This window comes from Entelurus aequoreus, linkage group LG14 (assembly GCF_033978785.1).
Source record: "Entelurus aequoreus isolate RoL-2023_Sb linkage group LG14, RoL_Eaeq_v1.1, whole genome shotgun sequence".
Classification (NCBI taxonomy): Eukaryota; Metazoa; Chordata; class Actinopteri; order Syngnathiformes; family Syngnathidae; genus Entelurus; species Entelurus aequoreus.
In genome coordinates, this window is record NC_084744.1 from 9,184,009 (window position 1) to 9,203,168 (window position 19,160).

The 19,160-nt window shown below is 40.5% G+C and overlaps 1 protein-coding gene across 1 annotated transcript in view; it reads left to right on the forward strand.

Annotated features, from left to right (window-relative positions):
* Positions 1-19,160, forward strand: part of cps1 (carbamoyl-phosphate synthase 1, mitochondrial) — a 130,577-nt gene that overhangs the window by 26,151 nt on the left and 85,266 nt on the right. Inside the window, exons 14-21 of the mRNA XM_062068881.1 lie at positions 3,004-3,193; positions 5,467-5,624; positions 5,709-5,837; positions 10,226-10,370; positions 13,099-13,309; positions 14,615-14,813; positions 14,903-15,079; positions 18,234-18,352. Coding sequence (XP_061924865.1) covers positions 3,004-3,193; positions 5,467-5,624; positions 5,709-5,837; positions 10,226-10,370; positions 13,099-13,309; positions 14,615-14,813; positions 14,903-15,079; positions 18,234-18,352 — 1,328 coding nt within the window. The remainder of the gene's footprint in view (positions 1-3,003; positions 3,194-5,466; positions 5,625-5,708; positions 5,838-10,225; positions 10,371-13,098; positions 13,310-14,614; positions 14,814-14,902; positions 15,080-18,233; positions 18,353-19,160) is intronic.

Genomic DNA, 19,160 nt, shown 5'->3' on the forward strand with positions numbered 1-19,160 from the left:
TTATTATTATAATCAAATGACAGCAGTCATTTCCATTTCTAATATAAGTGTTTAGGCCCACTTACAATGACAATAACAAAAAATATTGTTTTTCATGAACTGTGTACTTGTATTGTTTGTCCGGGTGGAGGTCCTGCTTTGGAAATATTTTGTACCCCTTTCAGACATTGCATTTAGTTCCCATTAAAACATTCACATGTTGCACAATGAGATGTAAGCAGGGGATCATGTGTACATTCCTGCAACTTCCTGTTTGTAAAAAATATATTTTTAGCAGTATTTATTTAATATACTAAGAGCATTTCATGATTGTTTATAAATTAAGATTCCTATTAAATGACACTAGAATAAGCACACATTTGATTGGTAAATCATAGTGTAACGACCTGGAATTACACTTTATGTGTGGTGTTGGAGTTGTCCGACTTTTTGTGTGGCTGTAAACGCATCACTGGCTAAGTGCCATATGTGCATGTGTTGGCGCAAGTGAGAAAGAGCGAGCGGCTGCTGTTGATATAACAAAGTTGCTTTTGGTCTGGTTTGTACTGCAGAAAATGACCACTTTTTCTAGTTATAATTTTTTTACTAATATTTTCGTGATGTGTTTATGGCCGACAATAAAGAGTTTTGCTCAGTAAAGTGATCAATGGAATTCATGTCCTCAAAGCGTCTCGACAGACGTTACAATATTTGAACAATGATGACGAAAACTTTTCTATGTCGTGTCCGTGTGTCGAAAATTGTTATGCGCTTATTTTATTTAATTTTTTGCGTGGCATAGATTTGCCGTGCGCAGAGGACGCTTGAGCAGTGCGCAATTGCACAGGCGCGCACCTTAGTGGGAAGGTTGCCCAGAACCCCTTGCAGCACTAACTCTTCCGGGACGCTACAAAATACACCCCCCCGGTACCACCCCTTTACCCCCAACCCCGCCCACCTCAACCTCCTCATGCTCTCTCAGGGAGAGCATGTCCCAAATTCCAAGCTGCTGTTTTGAGGCATGTTTAAAAAAATAATGCACTTTGTGACTTCAATAATAAATATGGCAGTGCCATGTTGGCACTTTTTTCCATAACTTGAGTTGATTTATTTTGGAAAACCTTGTTACATTGTTTAATGCATCCAACGGGGCATCACAACAAAATTAGGCATAATGTGTTAATTCCACGACTGTTTATCGGAATCGGTAATTAAGAGTTGGACAATATCGGCAAAAAAGCCATTATCGGACATCTCTAATTGTAACCATTAGGGCTCCCCTCAATTTTGGTAAATATTCAAGATCCCGGGGACCCAAAAGGGTCCCAGTCATTATTTAAAAATAAAACAAATGTTATATATATGTATGTATATATATATATATATATATATATATATATATAAATATATTATATTATATTATATTAACCGGACTATAAGCCGCAGATATACATGTTGTAAAATGAGTTATTTTGTTGTAAATGTTGATTTACATACCTTAATTGATTCCAAAGGGTGTCTGTAACACGGCAGTAAAACGGCTGATCAAACAAAACATGGACCCACTAGCTGCACAAGCTAGCTCTCCAATCAGGTAAACGGACTTAATACCGTTTTGGTGAATTTACTGAGGAATTTGTGAAAAAGAACGCCATTGTAAGTTAATAATACTAACCCAGACGCTCGTAAACGTGTTAGCTTATTAGGTTAAGCTAAATAAGCTCATTACATTACAATAGCACGTACAAATATGCATGGAAACACTCCTACAGACATCACACATGGGACGCTTTAGTAAGTAAGAATAGTTTTAAAGTGCAGTTCCCTTTCGTTTTCTGTTTTGCACCAAGTTGTGTACACAGAATCATGTACATTTCCATATAAGATGTACAGTACATATAAACTGGATTGTGCAAGGTGTGCATAGTGTTGTAGCCAGTCAGTGCATACTATAATCTGGCTTTTCTGAATGAATCAGGGTTTCCGGGAGTCATTAGAAAGCATTAAAAGCAATTAAATGGATTTTGTGAAAATTAAGGCATTAAATGGCCTTAAAAGCATTAAATATGTGTAAAAATGTTATACAATTGCAATTGGCAACAAAAAAAGACTACAAAACAAAACATCCAACACAGTTTTTTCCAATTGGTAAAAAAAAAAAAAAACTGCACTTCAAGATGTTCAATATTTATTGAAGTGCAATTTTTGCTAAGAGAGATTGAGAGTCCATTTTATTTTTATCTGTTTAGGACAATTAGTTATTGACCTTCCAATTACAACGGTGTGGCGCTGCTGGGAGAGTGGCCGTGCCAGCAACCTGAGGGTTCCTGGTTCGATCCCCAGCTTCTACCACCCTAGTCACGTCCGTTGTGTCCTTGAGCAAGACACTTCACCCTTGCTCCTGATGGGTTGTGGTTAGCGCCTTGCATAGCAGCTCCCACCATGTGTGTGTGTGTATGTGGAAATAGTGTCAAAGCGCTTTGAGTACCTTGAAGGTAGAAAAGCGCTATACAAGTATAACCCTTTTTTTTTTAGTTGTAAAACTTACAAACGTTGCTTGGAGTAATGAATGAAGAATCCATATGAGTAAAAACGCTGTGGATGGCTGGAACCAGCGTTCCGGTTAAAAAAACAAACATTGCCGATAAATGAAAGGACACAGCAGCACCTGCAGTGAGCAAACTCGTCCAAAAGATGTCGCCATAGCACAAAGAATAAAACACCCTCTACATTTTTTTATTTTTATAAAATAATTTTTATTATCGCCGCCAATGGAAAGAAAACGTAAATTAGCTACTCCGTTTTATAAGCTGCAGGGTTCAAAGTGTAGGATAAAGTGTCTTATAGTCCGGAATTTACGCGAAATGAATAATGATGATCATTATTTGGGTTAAACGTTGATTTGACAGCCTTAAGATGTATAACAAGACAGTGAACGCAACATTCCTGTGGGCCAATGTTAGAAAAACATCACACCAGCCTATGATTAACCCTTTAACTGTTGTTGTGCCATTGTGTGTGTAGGAGGAGAATGTGAAGACCGTGCTCATGAATCCAAATATAGCTTCGGTCCAGACCAATGAAGTCGGCACCAAGCAGGCCGACTCTGTCTACTTCCTGCCTGTCACGTCGCCGTTTGTTACCGACGTGATTAAGGCCGAGCGCCCTGATGGCATCCTGCTTTCCATGGGCGGACAGACGGCTCTGAATTGTGGTGAGATTTGTATCGGAAATGTTTCTAATTCACTAGTTTGGGATGCTTTTATTCTACAAAAAAGCAAACAATAGGAATACCAGGGCTGGGAGAACTAACCGAGTCGTGTTAAAGTTCGGAGCAATCTCTTCGATGGTCGCCCTCCTTGCATGCTTTTATCCACACTTACAGCATAACACGTCACACATCATTTCTCTTTACATCATGTCCGAAAAGGAGTAGGAAGAAGCAAAGCTTATTTAATCCTATCCCTTTCCCACCTCAGAGCGTTTACAAATACATATGTTCATTTACCAACTTATTTTTGTAACACAATGATTAATACAGCAGTTCTTGTAATAGATAATTAAGTCAGTCATGATTAGCATACTGAGATGAAAAATAGCCCGTTTTCAATAAGGTTGAAGGTATTTCTCATAATTCTTCCTTTTACAAAACCCTAAACCAGTGAAGTTGACACGTGACATTCGTAAATAAAAACAGAATACAATAATTTATTTGCTAATCCTTTTCAACGTATATTCAATTGAAAAGACTGCAAAGACAAGATATTTAATGTTCGAACTGAGAAACTTAATTAATTTTTGCAAATAATCATTAACTTTGAATTTAATGGTAGCAACACATTGCAAAAAAGTTGGCACAGGGGCATTTTTACCACTGTGTTACATGGCCTTTCCTTTTAACAACACTCGGTAAATGTTTAGGAACTGAGGAGATACATTTTTGAAGCTTTTCAGGTGGAATTCTTTTCCATTCTTGCTTGATGTACGACTGTTCAACAGTCCGGGGTCTCTGTTGTGGTATTTTAGGCTTCATATTGCGCCACACATTTTCAATGGGAGACAGGTCTGGACTACAGGCAGGCCAGTCTAGTACCCGCACTCTTGGCATTGTTTTGCTGAAATAAGCAATGATAACGTTGCTTGGATGGCAACATATGTTGCTCCAAAAGCTGTATGTACCTTTCAGCATTAATGGCGCCTTCACAGATATGCAAGTTACTCACGCCTCCTTGTGCACTAATACACCCCCATGCGCCTAGAACAATCCGGATGGTTCTTTTCCTCGACGACCACGGTTTCCAAAAACAATTTGAAATGTGGACTTGTCAGACCACAGAACACTTTTACATTTTGCATCAGTCCATCTTAGATGAGCTCGGGCCCAGCCAAGCTGGCGGCGTTCCTGGGTGTTGTTGATAAATGGCTTTCGCTTTGCATAGTAGAGTTTTAACTTGCACTTACCTATGTAGCGACAAACTGTAGTTACTGACAGTGGTTTTCTGAAGTGTTCCTGAGCCCATGTGGTGATATCCTTTACACACTGATGTCGCCTTTTGATGCAGTGCCGCCTGAGGGATCGAAGGTCACGGGCATTGGCGTTTACGTGCAGTGGTTTCTGTAGTTTCTCTAAACCTTTTGATGAGATTACGGACCGTAGATGGTGAAATCCCTAAATTCCTTGCAATAGCTCGTTGAGAAATGTTTTTCTTAAACTTTTCGACAATTTGCTCAGGCATTTGTTGACAAAGTAGTGACCCCCGCCCCATCCTTGTTTGTGAATGACTGAGCATTTCATGAAAGCTTTTTTTATACCCAATCATGGCACCCACCTGTTCCCAATTAGCCTGTTCACCTGTGGGATGTTCCAAATAAGTGTTTGATGAGCATTCCTCAACTTTATCAGTATTTATTGCCACTTGTGCCAGCTTTTTTGAAACATGTTGCAGGCATCCAATTCCAAATGAGCTAATATTTGCAAAAAATAAAGTTTCCCAGTTCGAACGATAAGTACCTTGTCTTTGCAGTCTATTCAATTGAATGTAGGTTGAAAAGAATTTGCAAATCATTGTATTTTGTTTTTATTTACCATTTACACAACGTGCCAACTTCACTGGTTTTGGGTTTTGTAACACGGTTAGTGACTTTTCTAGTTATTTCCCCATATTTGTACACAATAACTCAGATATGGTAACACTAGCGAGCAGTAAAGAATATGGAGTATTTTAGGTTGTAGTGACTTGACACGGATCAAAACTGAAAGTTAACTTGGTGTATCTGCGCACAAAATTATTCTCCCCACTGTCTCCTTCCTGGTGCCTCTACCTCCGGAAACCTAAATGAGACACAATGAGTGTGTATTTGCAAAATATTTCTCTAACGAAACACATTTGCACATGTACGGTAGTGTGTAGGTAATACAAATATTCTCTGAGATGTACAAATCATAACAATGAAACATTTCTTTGTATTTTTTTGATGTCTTTCCAGGAGTGGAGCTGTTTCAGCAGGGCGTTCTGGAGCGCTATGGAGTGAAAGTCTTGGGCACACCCGTAGAGTCCATCATGGCCACAGAGGACAGACAAATATTCGCTGAAAAACTAAAGGAGATCAACGAAAAGATTGCGCCCAGTTTTGCTGTGGAGTCTGTAAGAATACAAACGTGATAGTGTCGGATTCAATAAGTCATTATTCCAGAGAGGAAATGTTTTTTGTCTGCTTGTCACTTTAAGGTGTGTGATGCCTTGAAAGCTGCTGAGCAGATCGGCTATCCGGTGATGCTGCGGTCTGCCTACGCCCTGGGAGGTCTGGGCTCTGGTCTATGTGCCAACAAGGATAAGCTGGAGGACACTGCCAACAAGGTCAGAATGATCCAACCTTGAATTGATGTGAAGCTTTTGTGACCTGGAAAACCAAGAATCGAGTTTTAGCAGTGGAAGAATTAGCGAACACATCTATAGTCTCTAAAAATTGTTTTGGAATGGAAACAAATAGAATGTCTTAGTTTTCTTTGACGCTCCTCACATTTTCCCTGAAATTGTTAAATTAAAGTCCGGGAACAAATGTCATCCAGGGCAAAAACCATGTATTTGGGTAGAGACTATTTATAGTTGTCAGACTAGATCTGACCAAACTAAGTTTAAAACTAGATCTGACCAAAGGAAGTCCGAGACTAGATCTGACCAAAGGAAGTCCGAGACTAGATCTGACCAAAGGAAGTCCGAGACTAGATCTGACCAAAGGAAGTCCGAGACTAGATCTGACCAAACGAAGTCCGAGACTAGATCTGACCAAACGAAGTCCGAGACTAGATCTGACCAAAGGAAGTCCGAGACTAGATCTGACCAAAGGAAGTCCGAGACTAGATCTGACCAAAGGAAGTCCGAGACTAGATCTGACCAAACTAAGTTTAAAACTAGATCTGACCAAACTAAGTTTAAAACTAGATCTGACCAAACTAAGTTTAAAACTAGATCTGACCAAAGGAAGTCCGAGACTAGATCTGACCAAAGAAAGTCCGAGACTAGATCTGACCAAAGAAAGTCCGAGACTAGATCTGACCAAAGAAAGTCCGAGACTAGATCTGACCAAAGGAAGTCCGAGACTAGATCTGACCAAAGGAAGTCCGAGACTAGATCTGACCAAAGGAAGCCCGAGACTAGATCTGACCAAAGGAAGCCCGAGACTAGATCTGACCAAAGGAAGCCCGAGACTAGATCTGACCAAAGGAAGCCCGAGACTAGATCTGACCAAAGGAAGCCCGAGACTAGATCTGACCAAAGGAAGCCCGAGACTAGATCTGACCAAAGGAAGCCCGAGACTAGATCTGACCAAAGGAAGCCCGAGACTAGATCTGACCAAAGGAAGCCCGAGACTAGATCTGACCAAAGGAAGCCCGAGACTAGATCTGACCAAAGGAAGCCCGAGACTAGATCTGACCAAAGGAAGCCCGAGACTAGATCTGACCAAAGGAAGTCCGAGACTAGATCTGGCCAATCGAAGTCCGAGACTAGATCTGGCCAATCGAAGTCCGAGACTAGATCTGGCCAGTCCGAGACTAGATCTGGCCAGTCCGAGACTAGATCTGGCCAGTCGAAGACTAGATCTGGCCAGTCGAAGACTAGATCTGGCCAGATCGAAGTCGAAGACTAGATCTGGCCAGATCGAAGTCGAAGACTAGATCTGGCCAGATCGAAGACTGAGCATGAAGTGATGAAGTCTACTCGGATGAGAGATGAAACATCTTCTAAGACAAACCAAACAGTCTAGTTGTGATCCATTCAATGCCCTGAAATCAGGTACAGTGTTCCCTCGATTATCGCTTGTGGTTACGTTTAATAGGTGAATTTCCGCAAACTAGGGACGCTATTTATTTGTATTAATTATTATATGCAAATGAAGACTTTATAAGCCCTCCACTCAGCTTTCACACACACACACTTGTAAAAAATTCCCTAATATGATCCTAAAACACTTCATACAGGACACTTTCAAACATTCGTAGTTTTAACGTGAAAACCTAAATGGGTGCTCAAATCTCAATATACTGTTGAGTCTCTGGCTTGCCTCCTTCAACTAGGTAGAAGGTTCAATCAAAGTTTATTGATATACCCCTTCATCACATGTGAAGAAAAAAGATGGCGTGGGTGTGTAAAGGATCAAGGACGATGCCGGTGATGATCGTTGAACAAAGGCTTTATCGATTAAGCAAGTATCACTTTGGGTCCTCCGGGCGAACAGACAACCAGCTCCTACAGGCAGATATGTCATCTCAAGTCGTTAGGTTCATGGTACAGGAGCCGACTTTGTCATGACAATGTTAAGGCATATTTGTGTACTTGAGTGTTCCCGTAACTAACCGTTGGCGTTATCGTCAATATGCTACCGGCACTCGACAGATGTATTAAGCCTTTATTTTGTTGGATGCACGCTATCCCACATCTGCATGCCACACTTAACAGACATTCTTAATTACATGCCCACAATGATGGACCACTGTTTACCAGAACGGGCTGTTTGCATACCCCCAGGATAGTACTCTTCCACAATATGGAAGAAACATGTTATTTCATACTACAGTAGATACTACACTACTCAATGCTAGGGGTGTATTGATCCGTTATTAACATCGGTCTGATATCAGCAAATGTCCACGTGTACTTGTGCATTGCCTAACAGCCGGTTGACGTCAAAATGTCCTCCAGCAAGCTCACACGTTATTTTCTTTTGTTCTAGTGAAGCCTTTTACAAAAAGTAGGGTATATTTTCCGAGGAGCTAGCAGCTACACAACAGCTTGGCACACAAGCTAGACATACGTAATAATAATTTAACAATATTGCAGTCTAAAACACGACATTATAGTATCAAATAGGCACATTACTTACAATCTCAAAAACCAGTGAAGTTGGCACATTGTGTAATTCGTAAATAAAAACAGAATACAATGATTTGCAAATCCTTTTCAACTTATATTCAATGGAATAGACTGCAAAGACAAGATATTTAATGTTTGAACTGAGAAACGTATTTTTGTTTTTTTTGCAAATAATCATTAACACAGCAACACATTGCAAAAAAGTTGGCACAGGGGTTACATGGCCTTTCCTTTTAACAACACCCTGTACACGTTTGGGATCTGAGGAGACCAAATTTTGAAGTTTTTCAGGTGAAATTCTTTCCCATTCTTGCTTGATGTACAGCTTAAATTGTTCAACAGTCTCCGTTGTGGTATTTTAGGCTTCATATTGCGCCACACATTTTCAATGGGAGACTACAGGCAGGCCAGTCTAGTACGACGTCCACAGTTTCCAAAAACAATTTAAAAAATGTGGACTCGTCAGACCACAGAACACTTTTCCACTTTGTATCAGTCCATCTTAGATGAGCTCGGGCCCAGCAAAGCCAGCAGCGTTTCTGGGTGTTGTTGATAAATGGCTTTGGCTTTGCATAGTAGAGTTTTAACTTGCACTTACCGATGTAACAACCAACTGTAGTTACTGACAGTGGTTTTCTGAAGTGTTCCTGAGCCCATGTGGTGATATCCTTTACACACTGATGCAGTACCGCCTGAGGGATCAAAGGTCCGTAATATCTCTTACGTGCAGTGATTTCTCCAGATTTTCTGAACCTTTTGATATTATAGACCGTAGATGGTGAAATCCTTAAATTCCTTGCAATAGCTCGTTGAGAAATGTTTTTCTTAAACTGTTCGACAATTTGCTGAGGCATTTGTTCACAAAGTGGTGACCCCCGCCCCATCCTTGTTTGTGAATGACTTAGCATTTCATGGAAGCTGCGTTTATCATGGCACCCAATCGTTCCCAATTAGCCTGTTCACCTGTGGGATGTTCCAAATAAGTGTTTGATGAGCATTCCTCAACTTTGTCAGTCTTTTTTGCCACTTGTGCCAGCTTTTTTAAACATGTTGCAGGCATCAAATTCCAAATGAGCTAATATTTGCAAAAAATAACAGTTTTCCAGTTTGAACGTTAAGTAGATTGTCTTTGCAGTCTATTCAATTGAATATAAGTTGAAAAGGATTTGCAAATCATTGTATTCTATTTTTATTTACCATTTACACAACGTGACAACTTCATTGGTTTTGGGTTTTGTACATGTACAAAGTCTCCGAACAGACGCGTACTACAAAGGATCCACTAACAAACGTGTCTGGATCATTCAATTTACTGTGTCGTGATCCGAATTTAATGAACTATTCTGACCCCTTGATGACTCCAAAAACGAATTAAAAGCATAAATCTGTCATAACATTGGTGTTTTCATACCTACCATTGTTCTTTGAGCAATTTTACTTGATCAAACCTTTTCTAACATTCTACACTACACAATATTAAAAGTAGGTATGGTCCGTGTTGATATCAGGTATTTGCCAATAATCTCAAGGCTCCAGTATCTGTATCGTATCAGAAGTGAAAAAGCTATCAGTACACCTTTATTCAATGGTACTTTAAAATCCACGGTTCACTGAGACCGTAGTACGTGAACTGCAGAGTGGCGAGGGAACACTTTGTCTTAGTTCCAGTTCAACTCTCGTCTGTACATAAAGAAATCCAACGATTGTCGGATTGTCTGCTTTCTAAAACGTGTCGAGGTACCAACATAGCACTAAACACCCCAGTGGCTAGCACAGGAAACTAACCAGACCTAATTTCCCTCACTGGACTATAGATATCGTTCGAGTTAACTAGGTCGACTCCATTGTCAATGTTGTTTTGTACTCTTTTCTAGGCTCTTGCCATGAGTAGCCAGATACTGGTGGAGAAGTCCTTGCTTGGTTGGAAGGAAGTGGAATACGAGGTGGTGAGAGATGTGGCAGATAATTGTGTCACCGTGTGCAATATGGAGAACTTCGACCCCCTGGGCATTCATACAGGTGCCCAAACATCTTGTCTCGTTGTTTCATTCTGCGTTATTCATTATTTTAAGATTATAGCAGTTGATTTTTTATTTATTTTTTCAAAAGAGGGCTATTAGGTATTTGGAACCTCGATTTGTGAACTTAGTCAGTTCTTGAACAGGGTTGGTAAATAGGAAAGTTTGTATATTGAAACAATTTTCTCCAAAAGAAACAATGTAAATATGAATGCGTCCAACAATAGTCCATCTTTTAGTTAACTTAAAGGATTTGAACACCAGACAAAGCGCTATACAGTACTGTATATGCACCCTTGGGGAGACCTGAGACCTTTGTGGGTCTTTTTATTCCCTTTAAAGATGGCATCATGGAACACAATGTTTGTTTCAAGGATTAGCAGGATGAAATATGGCCACGGGAGTTGTAAAGGAATTAATCTCAAAATGTGCATTGTCCGTTCTTTAAGTAATTTTTTAGCACAAGCTATTGAGTGAGTATACATTGGAGTTCCCTGGGACCCTTTTGTCCCACATTCACTCCCTTTTATAATAGCTCTTTTTCAACATACTTTAAACCTGTTTTAAAATGCTTTTTCTATGAAAACCAAATGAATCCAAGCATTTCCCTTTGAAATACATGCAAATCCTATTAAAGGTGTAATTTGACTCCTCAACCACTAGATACCGCCAGAGTACCATATATATTTATATTTGACGCATAGTTGTTTTGAATCTACCAACAACTTACATGTAATAAAAACGATGCTGGTGAGTTGGTTGTGACATAAAGAGTTGCAGTGTTTCCCCCAGAAAATTTGTTAGTTAAGGTGGTGACTCCAGGGGGAAGGGAAGGGGGTGGGTGGGTGTAAGGATTGGTGTAACTCGGCCTGTCGCTGCCACCACAGCCTGGGGGGGCAATAGACTACAGACTGCGGTGAAGTAGGCCGGCTTCGTCGCGTGAAGAAGCCTACAAATTTTGGTTGTGTTTTCCGCTCCATTTGCTTAATGGCGATATATATGTATCTATTTTTTCCGTAAAGTAAAAACAAAACAGTCCTAGTTACCTGAGATACTAAAATAATGACTTACAAAGTCAAATTAATGACTTACTGTAATTAAGCGTTCGCAATAAGCGTTTGAAAAAAAGAGTTAAAAGTGGGGCCACATGCTGACATATGCTCAAATCATCATGCTTAATTTATTACAGCATTTGGGAAGCCGGTAGTTGATTTTTATTATGTAAATGTTATATTTTTATCAACATGTGATAGCAGGGACCCTGCCATTCAAAACTAGGCTGCTACATTACTAATGATTAATGTAACTATAGCTGAAAAAATAGTACAATAGCAATAGGAGACTATTCATCCCTGAACACCATGGAGTTCATGTAGGCTTTATGATGTAGTTACATTATTATATCAACTATCAAACAGAAACTCTTCATTTAACATAATGTCCTTTTTTGCTGCTTCAACACAGCTCAATCAACACAGAAAAAGGTAAAGTTAAATAACTTATTTGTTAACTGTCGGTCAATAATGCTTGTCTTTCTCTCAGACAGACAGGGCTTTGCTGTCCGTAACACACACACACACGCACGCACACACACCGCATAGTGAGCTAACGTTACGCTGAAAGCTAATTAGCCTTTCACCTCAAGGACTGCGAGCGAGCTGAGCTGCCGCTTATGTTTCTAGAACGTCAACGGGCTAATAGTGATGTTACTAGTAGTTAACTTGGAAGTGTTTATTATAATTTGGGGAGAGTCCGCTGCCTTATGCTCACCTTTTTGCTCAATCCACCGAAGGAGCACTGACTCCATGCGCTCTGAATACGCACTGCTGATTGGCTATTACATGCGCTCTGAATACGCACTGCTGATTGGCTGTTATCGCTTTGCGTGTAACCAATCAGATGGTTCTGTGGGTGGGACAATGCTGGGTGCTGCAGAGACGTACTGGCAGAGGCAGAACTAAGCGGAGCAGCTTGTTAAGACTTTAGTTTAGGCGGTGGCTCTTTGTTGTTAAGGCGGCCGCCTTAACAACAAGGCGCTGCGGGAAACCCAGAGTTGTGTGGATGTGGTTATAAAAATATTGTGTGTGCACGAATATAGCATAGTTTGTGTTTTTGCTATAAAAAAAAATTATTTTCTTTGACACAAAGTGAATTAAAAAAAAAAACCTGTTATATTTATGTATTGTTCTGAAGTTGGTCTAAGGTTTTAAGCGTTTGACTTTTAGGGCTAAACCCATTTTGGGTCCCTGTGAGCTAAATCATTCACCACATTTGGGGGATGCCGAAGGGTTAAATGAACATAACAAAGGCAGTGTCGACAACGCTGTGGATACATCCTGAACGTTTCAAACTACACATACAGAAAAAAAATGTTGTAAAAAAAAAAAAAAAGTCTAAAAGCACACAAAATATCCCTTTGCACAGTAGCTAATGACAACACTGCTCTACTAACTGAAAAAGCACCGGCGATCAATCAGGCCGCCACCATGGATGCACTGCAGGCACAATGCGTGAATGAGTTGTTCGTACGGAGAGAAAGTTCGTTCACCAAAGCATATTTTTATCCTCTCGTTCGTAAACCGAAAAGTTTGTGTCATGAGCGGTTAGTAAATTGAGGTTCCACCGTATTTAAAATCAATAATATACTTTTTAAAATAGTCTTAACTTTTTTTCATTCTATGCCACCTTTTTAACTGTGAAAATGTTACTGGCGCCCGCCTCTTCTTCAGGTGACTCCATCGTGGTGGCACCAAGCCAGACGTTGTCCAATGAGGAGTACCACATGCTTCGTGAAACCGCTATCAAAGTGGTTCGTCATCTTGGCATCGTAGGCGAGTGCAACATCCAGTATGCTCTCCACCCGTCATCCCAGGAGTACTGCATCATTGAGGTTAACGCCCGCCTCTCACGAAGCTCAGCCCTTGCGTCCAAAGCCACCGGGTAAGAATCGACGTACATGTCACTGACTGGCTTTGAGGATGAAATTAAACACCACAGCACACTAGGGTTGTACCAATAACAATGTTTTGGTACCGGTACTAAAATGTATTTTGATAGTTTTCTAAATAAAGGGGAACACAAAAAATTGCATTATTGGCTTTATTTTAACAAAAAATCTTACGGTACATTAAACATACCGGTATGTTTATTATTGTAATCCAAGAACAATTTGGTCCTTAAATAAAATAGTGAACATACTAGACAACTTGTCTTTTAGTAGTAAGTAAACAATCAAAGACTCCCAATTAGTCTGCTAACGTATGCAGTAACATATTGTCATTTACCATTGTATTATTTTGTCAACATTATGAGGGACAAACTGTAAAAATGGATTATTAATGTACTTGTTCATTTACTTTTAATATCTGGTTTTCTGTTTTAACATGTTCTCTCTAAACTTCTGTTAAAATGTAATCACTTATTCTTCTCTTCTTGGATACCTTACATTAGTTTTGGATGATTCCACAAATTTTGGTATCAATCTGATACCAAGTAGTTACAGGATCATACATTGGTCATATTCAAAGCCCTCATGTGTCCAGGGACATATTTCCTGACTTTATACACATAATATGAATTTTAAAGAAAGGAAAAAAGATTTTGTGATGGTAAAAAAATATCGATGTAATCATAGTAGTATCGACTAGATGCGCTATTGCACTTGGTATCATTACAGTGGATGTCAGGTGTTGATCCACCTGTGGAAATTTGTTTACATTGAGTGCTAGCTTGCCGTTAGCTATCGTATCCTCCTACGGTGTGTAGTGAAGCATCTTTAGCTATTCCTCGTCCTCCAGTGATAAAGGTACATGTAGGAAACAGTTTATTCGTCGCCATGGAGGCCAGGCTTAGTGATTTAGAAGTAGCTAAAACACTGCTGACTGCTAGCTAGCCATGTCTTAAAGCACCTCTTCCTGAGGGAGTTTCAGTGTTATAACTTCACTTTTATTGTTAGTTTTTAGGCCAAAATGCGTCCATTCTCCCTTTTCTGTCTATACACTGTCTGCTTGTGCGCTGCTGAACATGCTCCTGTGCTTGTAAAACCAGCAATGCCATGACGTGCCGTCATGCCCGTTAAAAAAAATAAAAATGGGGAACTGGTACTTTTCAAACAGGGTATAGAACAGTTTTTGATTCATTAGTACCGCGATACTATACTAGTACCGGTATACCGTACAACCCTACTCCACACAAATGACTATTTTTGATTCCTAATCTAACGATAGGTTGCTCAATGTCTCACAGATATCCATTGGCGTTTGTGGCTGCTAAGCTAGCTTTGGGGATCCCCTTACCTGACATCAACAATTCTGTGTGCGAGAAGACCACCGCCTGCTTTGAGCCCAGTTTAGACTACATCGTCACCAAGATCCCCCGCTGGGACCTGGACCGATTTCAAGGCATGTCTAGTGAAATAGGTAGTGCCATGAAGAGCGTCGGAGAGGTGATGAATATGAATGACTAACTTGTACCCGGGATTGGGACGTGTCACATACTTTGCTGTGATTAAATATATCCGTCGAATGAATTCAGGTGATGGCGGTGGGACGTACTTTTGAGGAGAGCATGCAGAAGGCCCTGAGGATGTGCCATCCATCGGTGGATGGCTTTGTGCCCCGACTGCCTCTCAAAAAAGCCTGGGAAAACACCGGCTGCATGCAACAGGAGCTGGCTGTGCCATCGAGCACCCGCATTTTCTCCATTGCCAAGGTGCGATCATCTTTCACATTTTTACTAAGAACCTCAGGAACTGACTGCAGTTTTTCCCCTATTACCCTCTGCTGGCTTCCTGATGGACTGGACTCTCACATTATCATGAATGTTATACCGTAGATTCCGGACTATAAGCTGTTACTTTTTTCCTACGCTGCTTATAAAACGGTTTGGCTAATACATAAATTTGTCTTCGCTGACGGCCATAGCGCACATAGTTTTAAGTAAACACATGCAAATATACTGAAATAGTGTGTTATTGTCTGTGCTATGGCGCCATCTTTTGAACAAGTCTACTGTTTAAAGTAGAGATGTCCGATAATGGCTTTTTTGCCGATATTCCAATATTGTCCAACTCTTAATTACCGATTCCGATATCAACCGATACCGATATATATACAGTCGTGGAATCAACACATTATTATGCCTAATTTTGTTGTGATGCCCCGCTGGATGCATTAAACAATGTAACTTTACCATGAATTGATTAACGTTGAAACGCTTATTCGGGTGTTACCATTTAGTGGTCAATTATACGGAATATGTACTGTACTGTGCAATCTACTAATACAAGTTTCAATCAATCAATCAAAAACGTTTTCCAAAATAAGAGAACTTCAACTCAAGTTATGGAAAAAAGTGCCAACATGGCATTGCCATATTTATTATTGAAGTCACAAAGTGCATTATTTTTTTAACATGCCTCAAAACAGCAGCTTGGAATTTGGGACATGCTCTCCCTGAGATAATCCTAATACCCACTACAACTATGGGAAATACTATACATTGATTTCACAAAGTGCATTATTTTTCATTTTTTTAAAACATGCCTCAAAACAACAGCTACAAAAACAATGAAGGCACACAGCTTCAGTCCAGAGTATACTACTAAAGCATACTTGCCAACCTTGAGACCTCCGAATTCGGGAGATCGGGGGGGTTTGGTGGTAGCGGGGGTGTATATTGTAGTGTCCTGGAAGAGTTAGTGCTGCAAGGGGTTCTGGGTATTTGTTCTGTTGTGTTTATGTTGTGTTACGGTGCAGATGTTCTCCCGAAATGTGTTTGTCATTCTTGTTTGGTGTGGGTTCGCAGTGTGGCGCATATTTGTAACTGTGTTAAAGTTGTTTATACGGCGACCCTCAGTGTGACTTGTATGTCTGTTGATCAAGTATGCATTGCATTCACTTATGTGTATGTAAAAGCCGCATATATTATGTTCTCTGGGCCGGCACGCTGTTTGTATGGAGGAAAAGCGGACGTGACGACAGGTTGTAGAGGACGCTAAAGGCAGTGCCTTTAAGGCACGCCCCCGATTTGTTGTCCGGGTGGAAGTCGGGAGAAATTCCCGTACAGCGGCGTTTTAAAAAGTCATTAATTTTACTTTCTGAAACCGATACGATAATTTCCGATATTACATTTTAAAGCATTTATCGGCTTGTGTGTATGTATGTATGTAGATATCTATCTATCTATCTATCTATCTATCTATCTATCTATCTAGCGAGAAAGATTATCTATCTATCGAGAGAGAAATATCTATCTATCTATCAGGAGAGACATATCTATCCTATCTATCTATCTATCTAGAGAGAGAGATTATCTATCTATCTAGAGAGAGAGATTATCTATCTATCTAGAGAGAGAGATTATCTATCTATCTAGAGAGAGAGATTATCTATCTATCTAGAGAGAGAGATTATCTATCTATCTATCTATCTATCGAGAGAGAGCGAGAGAGATTATCTATCTATCTAGAGAGAGAGATTATCTATCTATCTAGAGAGAGAGATTATCTATCTATCTATCTATCTATCGAGAGAGAGCGAGAGAGATTATCTATCTATCTAGAGAGAGAGATTATCTATCTATCTAGAGAGAGAGATTATCTATCTAGAGAGAGAGATTATCTATCTATCTATCTATCTATCGAGAGAGAGCGAGAGAGATTATCTATCTATCTATCTATCTATCTATCTATCGAGAGAGAGCGAGAGAGATTATCTATCTATCTATCTATCTATCGAGAGAGATTATCTATCTATCTATCTATCTATCGAGAGAGAGCGAGTGGAGGAGTTCAAGTACCTCGGAGTCTTGTTCACGAGTGAGGGAAGAGTGGATCGTGAGATTGACAGGCGGATCGGTGCGGCGTCTTCAGTAATGCGGGCGCTGTATCGGTCCGTTGTGGTGAAGAAGGAGCTGAGCCGCAAGGCAAAGCTCTCAATTTACCGGTCGATCTACGTTCCCATCCTCACCTATGGTCATGAGCTTTGGGTTATGACCGAAAGGACAAGATCACGGGTACAAGCGGCCGAACTGAGTTTCCTCCGCCGGGTGGCGGGTCTCTCCCTTAGAGATAGGGTGAGAAGCTCTGTCATCCGGGAGGAGCTCAAAGTAAAGCCACTGCTCCTCCACATCGAGAGGAGCCAGATGAGGTGGTTCGGGCATCTGGTCAGGATGCCACCCGAACGCCTCCCTAGGGAGGTGTTTAGGGCACGTCCGACCGGTAGGAGGCCACGGGGAAGACCCAGGACACGTTGGGAAGACTATGTCTCCCGGCTGGCCTGGGAACGCCTCGGGATCCCCCGGGAAGAGCTAGACGAAGTGGCTGGGGAGAGGGAAGTCTGGGCTTCCCTGCTTAGGCTGCTGCCCCCGCGACCCGGCCTCGGATAAGCGGAAGAAGATGGATGGATGGATATATATATATATATATATATATATATATATATATATATATATATATATATATATATATATATATATATATATATATATATATATATATATATATACACACACACACACACATGTCGTGTTTGTGAAGCCCTTTGATCACTTGTGATTAAGGGCTATACAAAGACTTTGTCATTGATTGATTGCATGAACCATTATTCTCAATATGTGTTTTGGATTTTGCTTCACAAACTACAAAATGTGCTACCGTTGAATTCCGCAAGAGTGGTGCTCAGTGTTTTGTTTCAGTTTTTGTTCAGTGTCTTGTTACTTGAACAAGCACCCACTCCGATGTTCTGTTGAAGCCTCAGAAACGGAGCTGGGTATCTGCCCTTGCAACAAGGAGAATGAATGATGACTAGATGTATGATGAATTATAAATGTACTGCATCATCTGTTTCATGTTTCTCCCCCGAAGGCCCTCCACTGTGGTATGGGCGTAGATCAGATCCACCAGCTGACAGCCATTGACAAGTGGTTCCTGCACAAACTCCGGAAAATCACGCAGCTGGAGCAGCACCTTGCAAACTACAAGAGGTACTTCCCATTTACAATTCATGTTTGTAGGAACACAATCATTTTTTGCTGCCAAAGACAAGTGATCAGTTTCAGTTCAACCTTGTCACTAACAGGAAGGTGATAGGGCTTGTCAAGTTATAGTCGTTCTGCAACCTTCAGCAGTGTTTATTTTAGAGGGGACCTATTGTGCAAAACCAACTTTTCCTACCTGATGCTACCTGTTTTTGTGTATTTAGGGTCTGCATAAGTGCCGACAATTTGAAATCAAACCGTGGAGGCATTGCGGAGATATTTGTAAAATGTTCTTGCCTTCTTTCATACTTCCTCTGCCCTGCGACGTCCTTATATGGTAACATTTTACCCCAAGTGCTTTGCGTGAGTCCGCCATTTTTAACTTACAGTATGTAGGAGCGTGTGTAGTCCACATGTCCACGATAAAATCCAATGAAGAAAAATGCTCTGTTTTTGTTTGCCTTAACCAGAGCACAAGTCATTACACAAACCTTCAGCCTCATCTGAAGAAAGTGCCGTACTTTTGACTTTTATGATTTTCGGCAATGTGCCTTCAGCTGTGAAGAAGTCGCTCCAAGGGTGTGCAAAACTATTTTGAAGAATCCTGCTCCACAAACCTGCGCAATTTAAAGATGGACTTTATAAAAATAAAAAAAACACTATTTATGGCAGTGGAGGAGACTATCAAACGATAAGTAATAGTAGGTTAGAAATATGGTAATGATAGGTTAGCTCAGTTTGTTGTGTAGCCAGCTTAACTTTTGTTGTATATTTGTTGGTAATGTGATGGGTGATGAGCCAAGAAGACACCAAC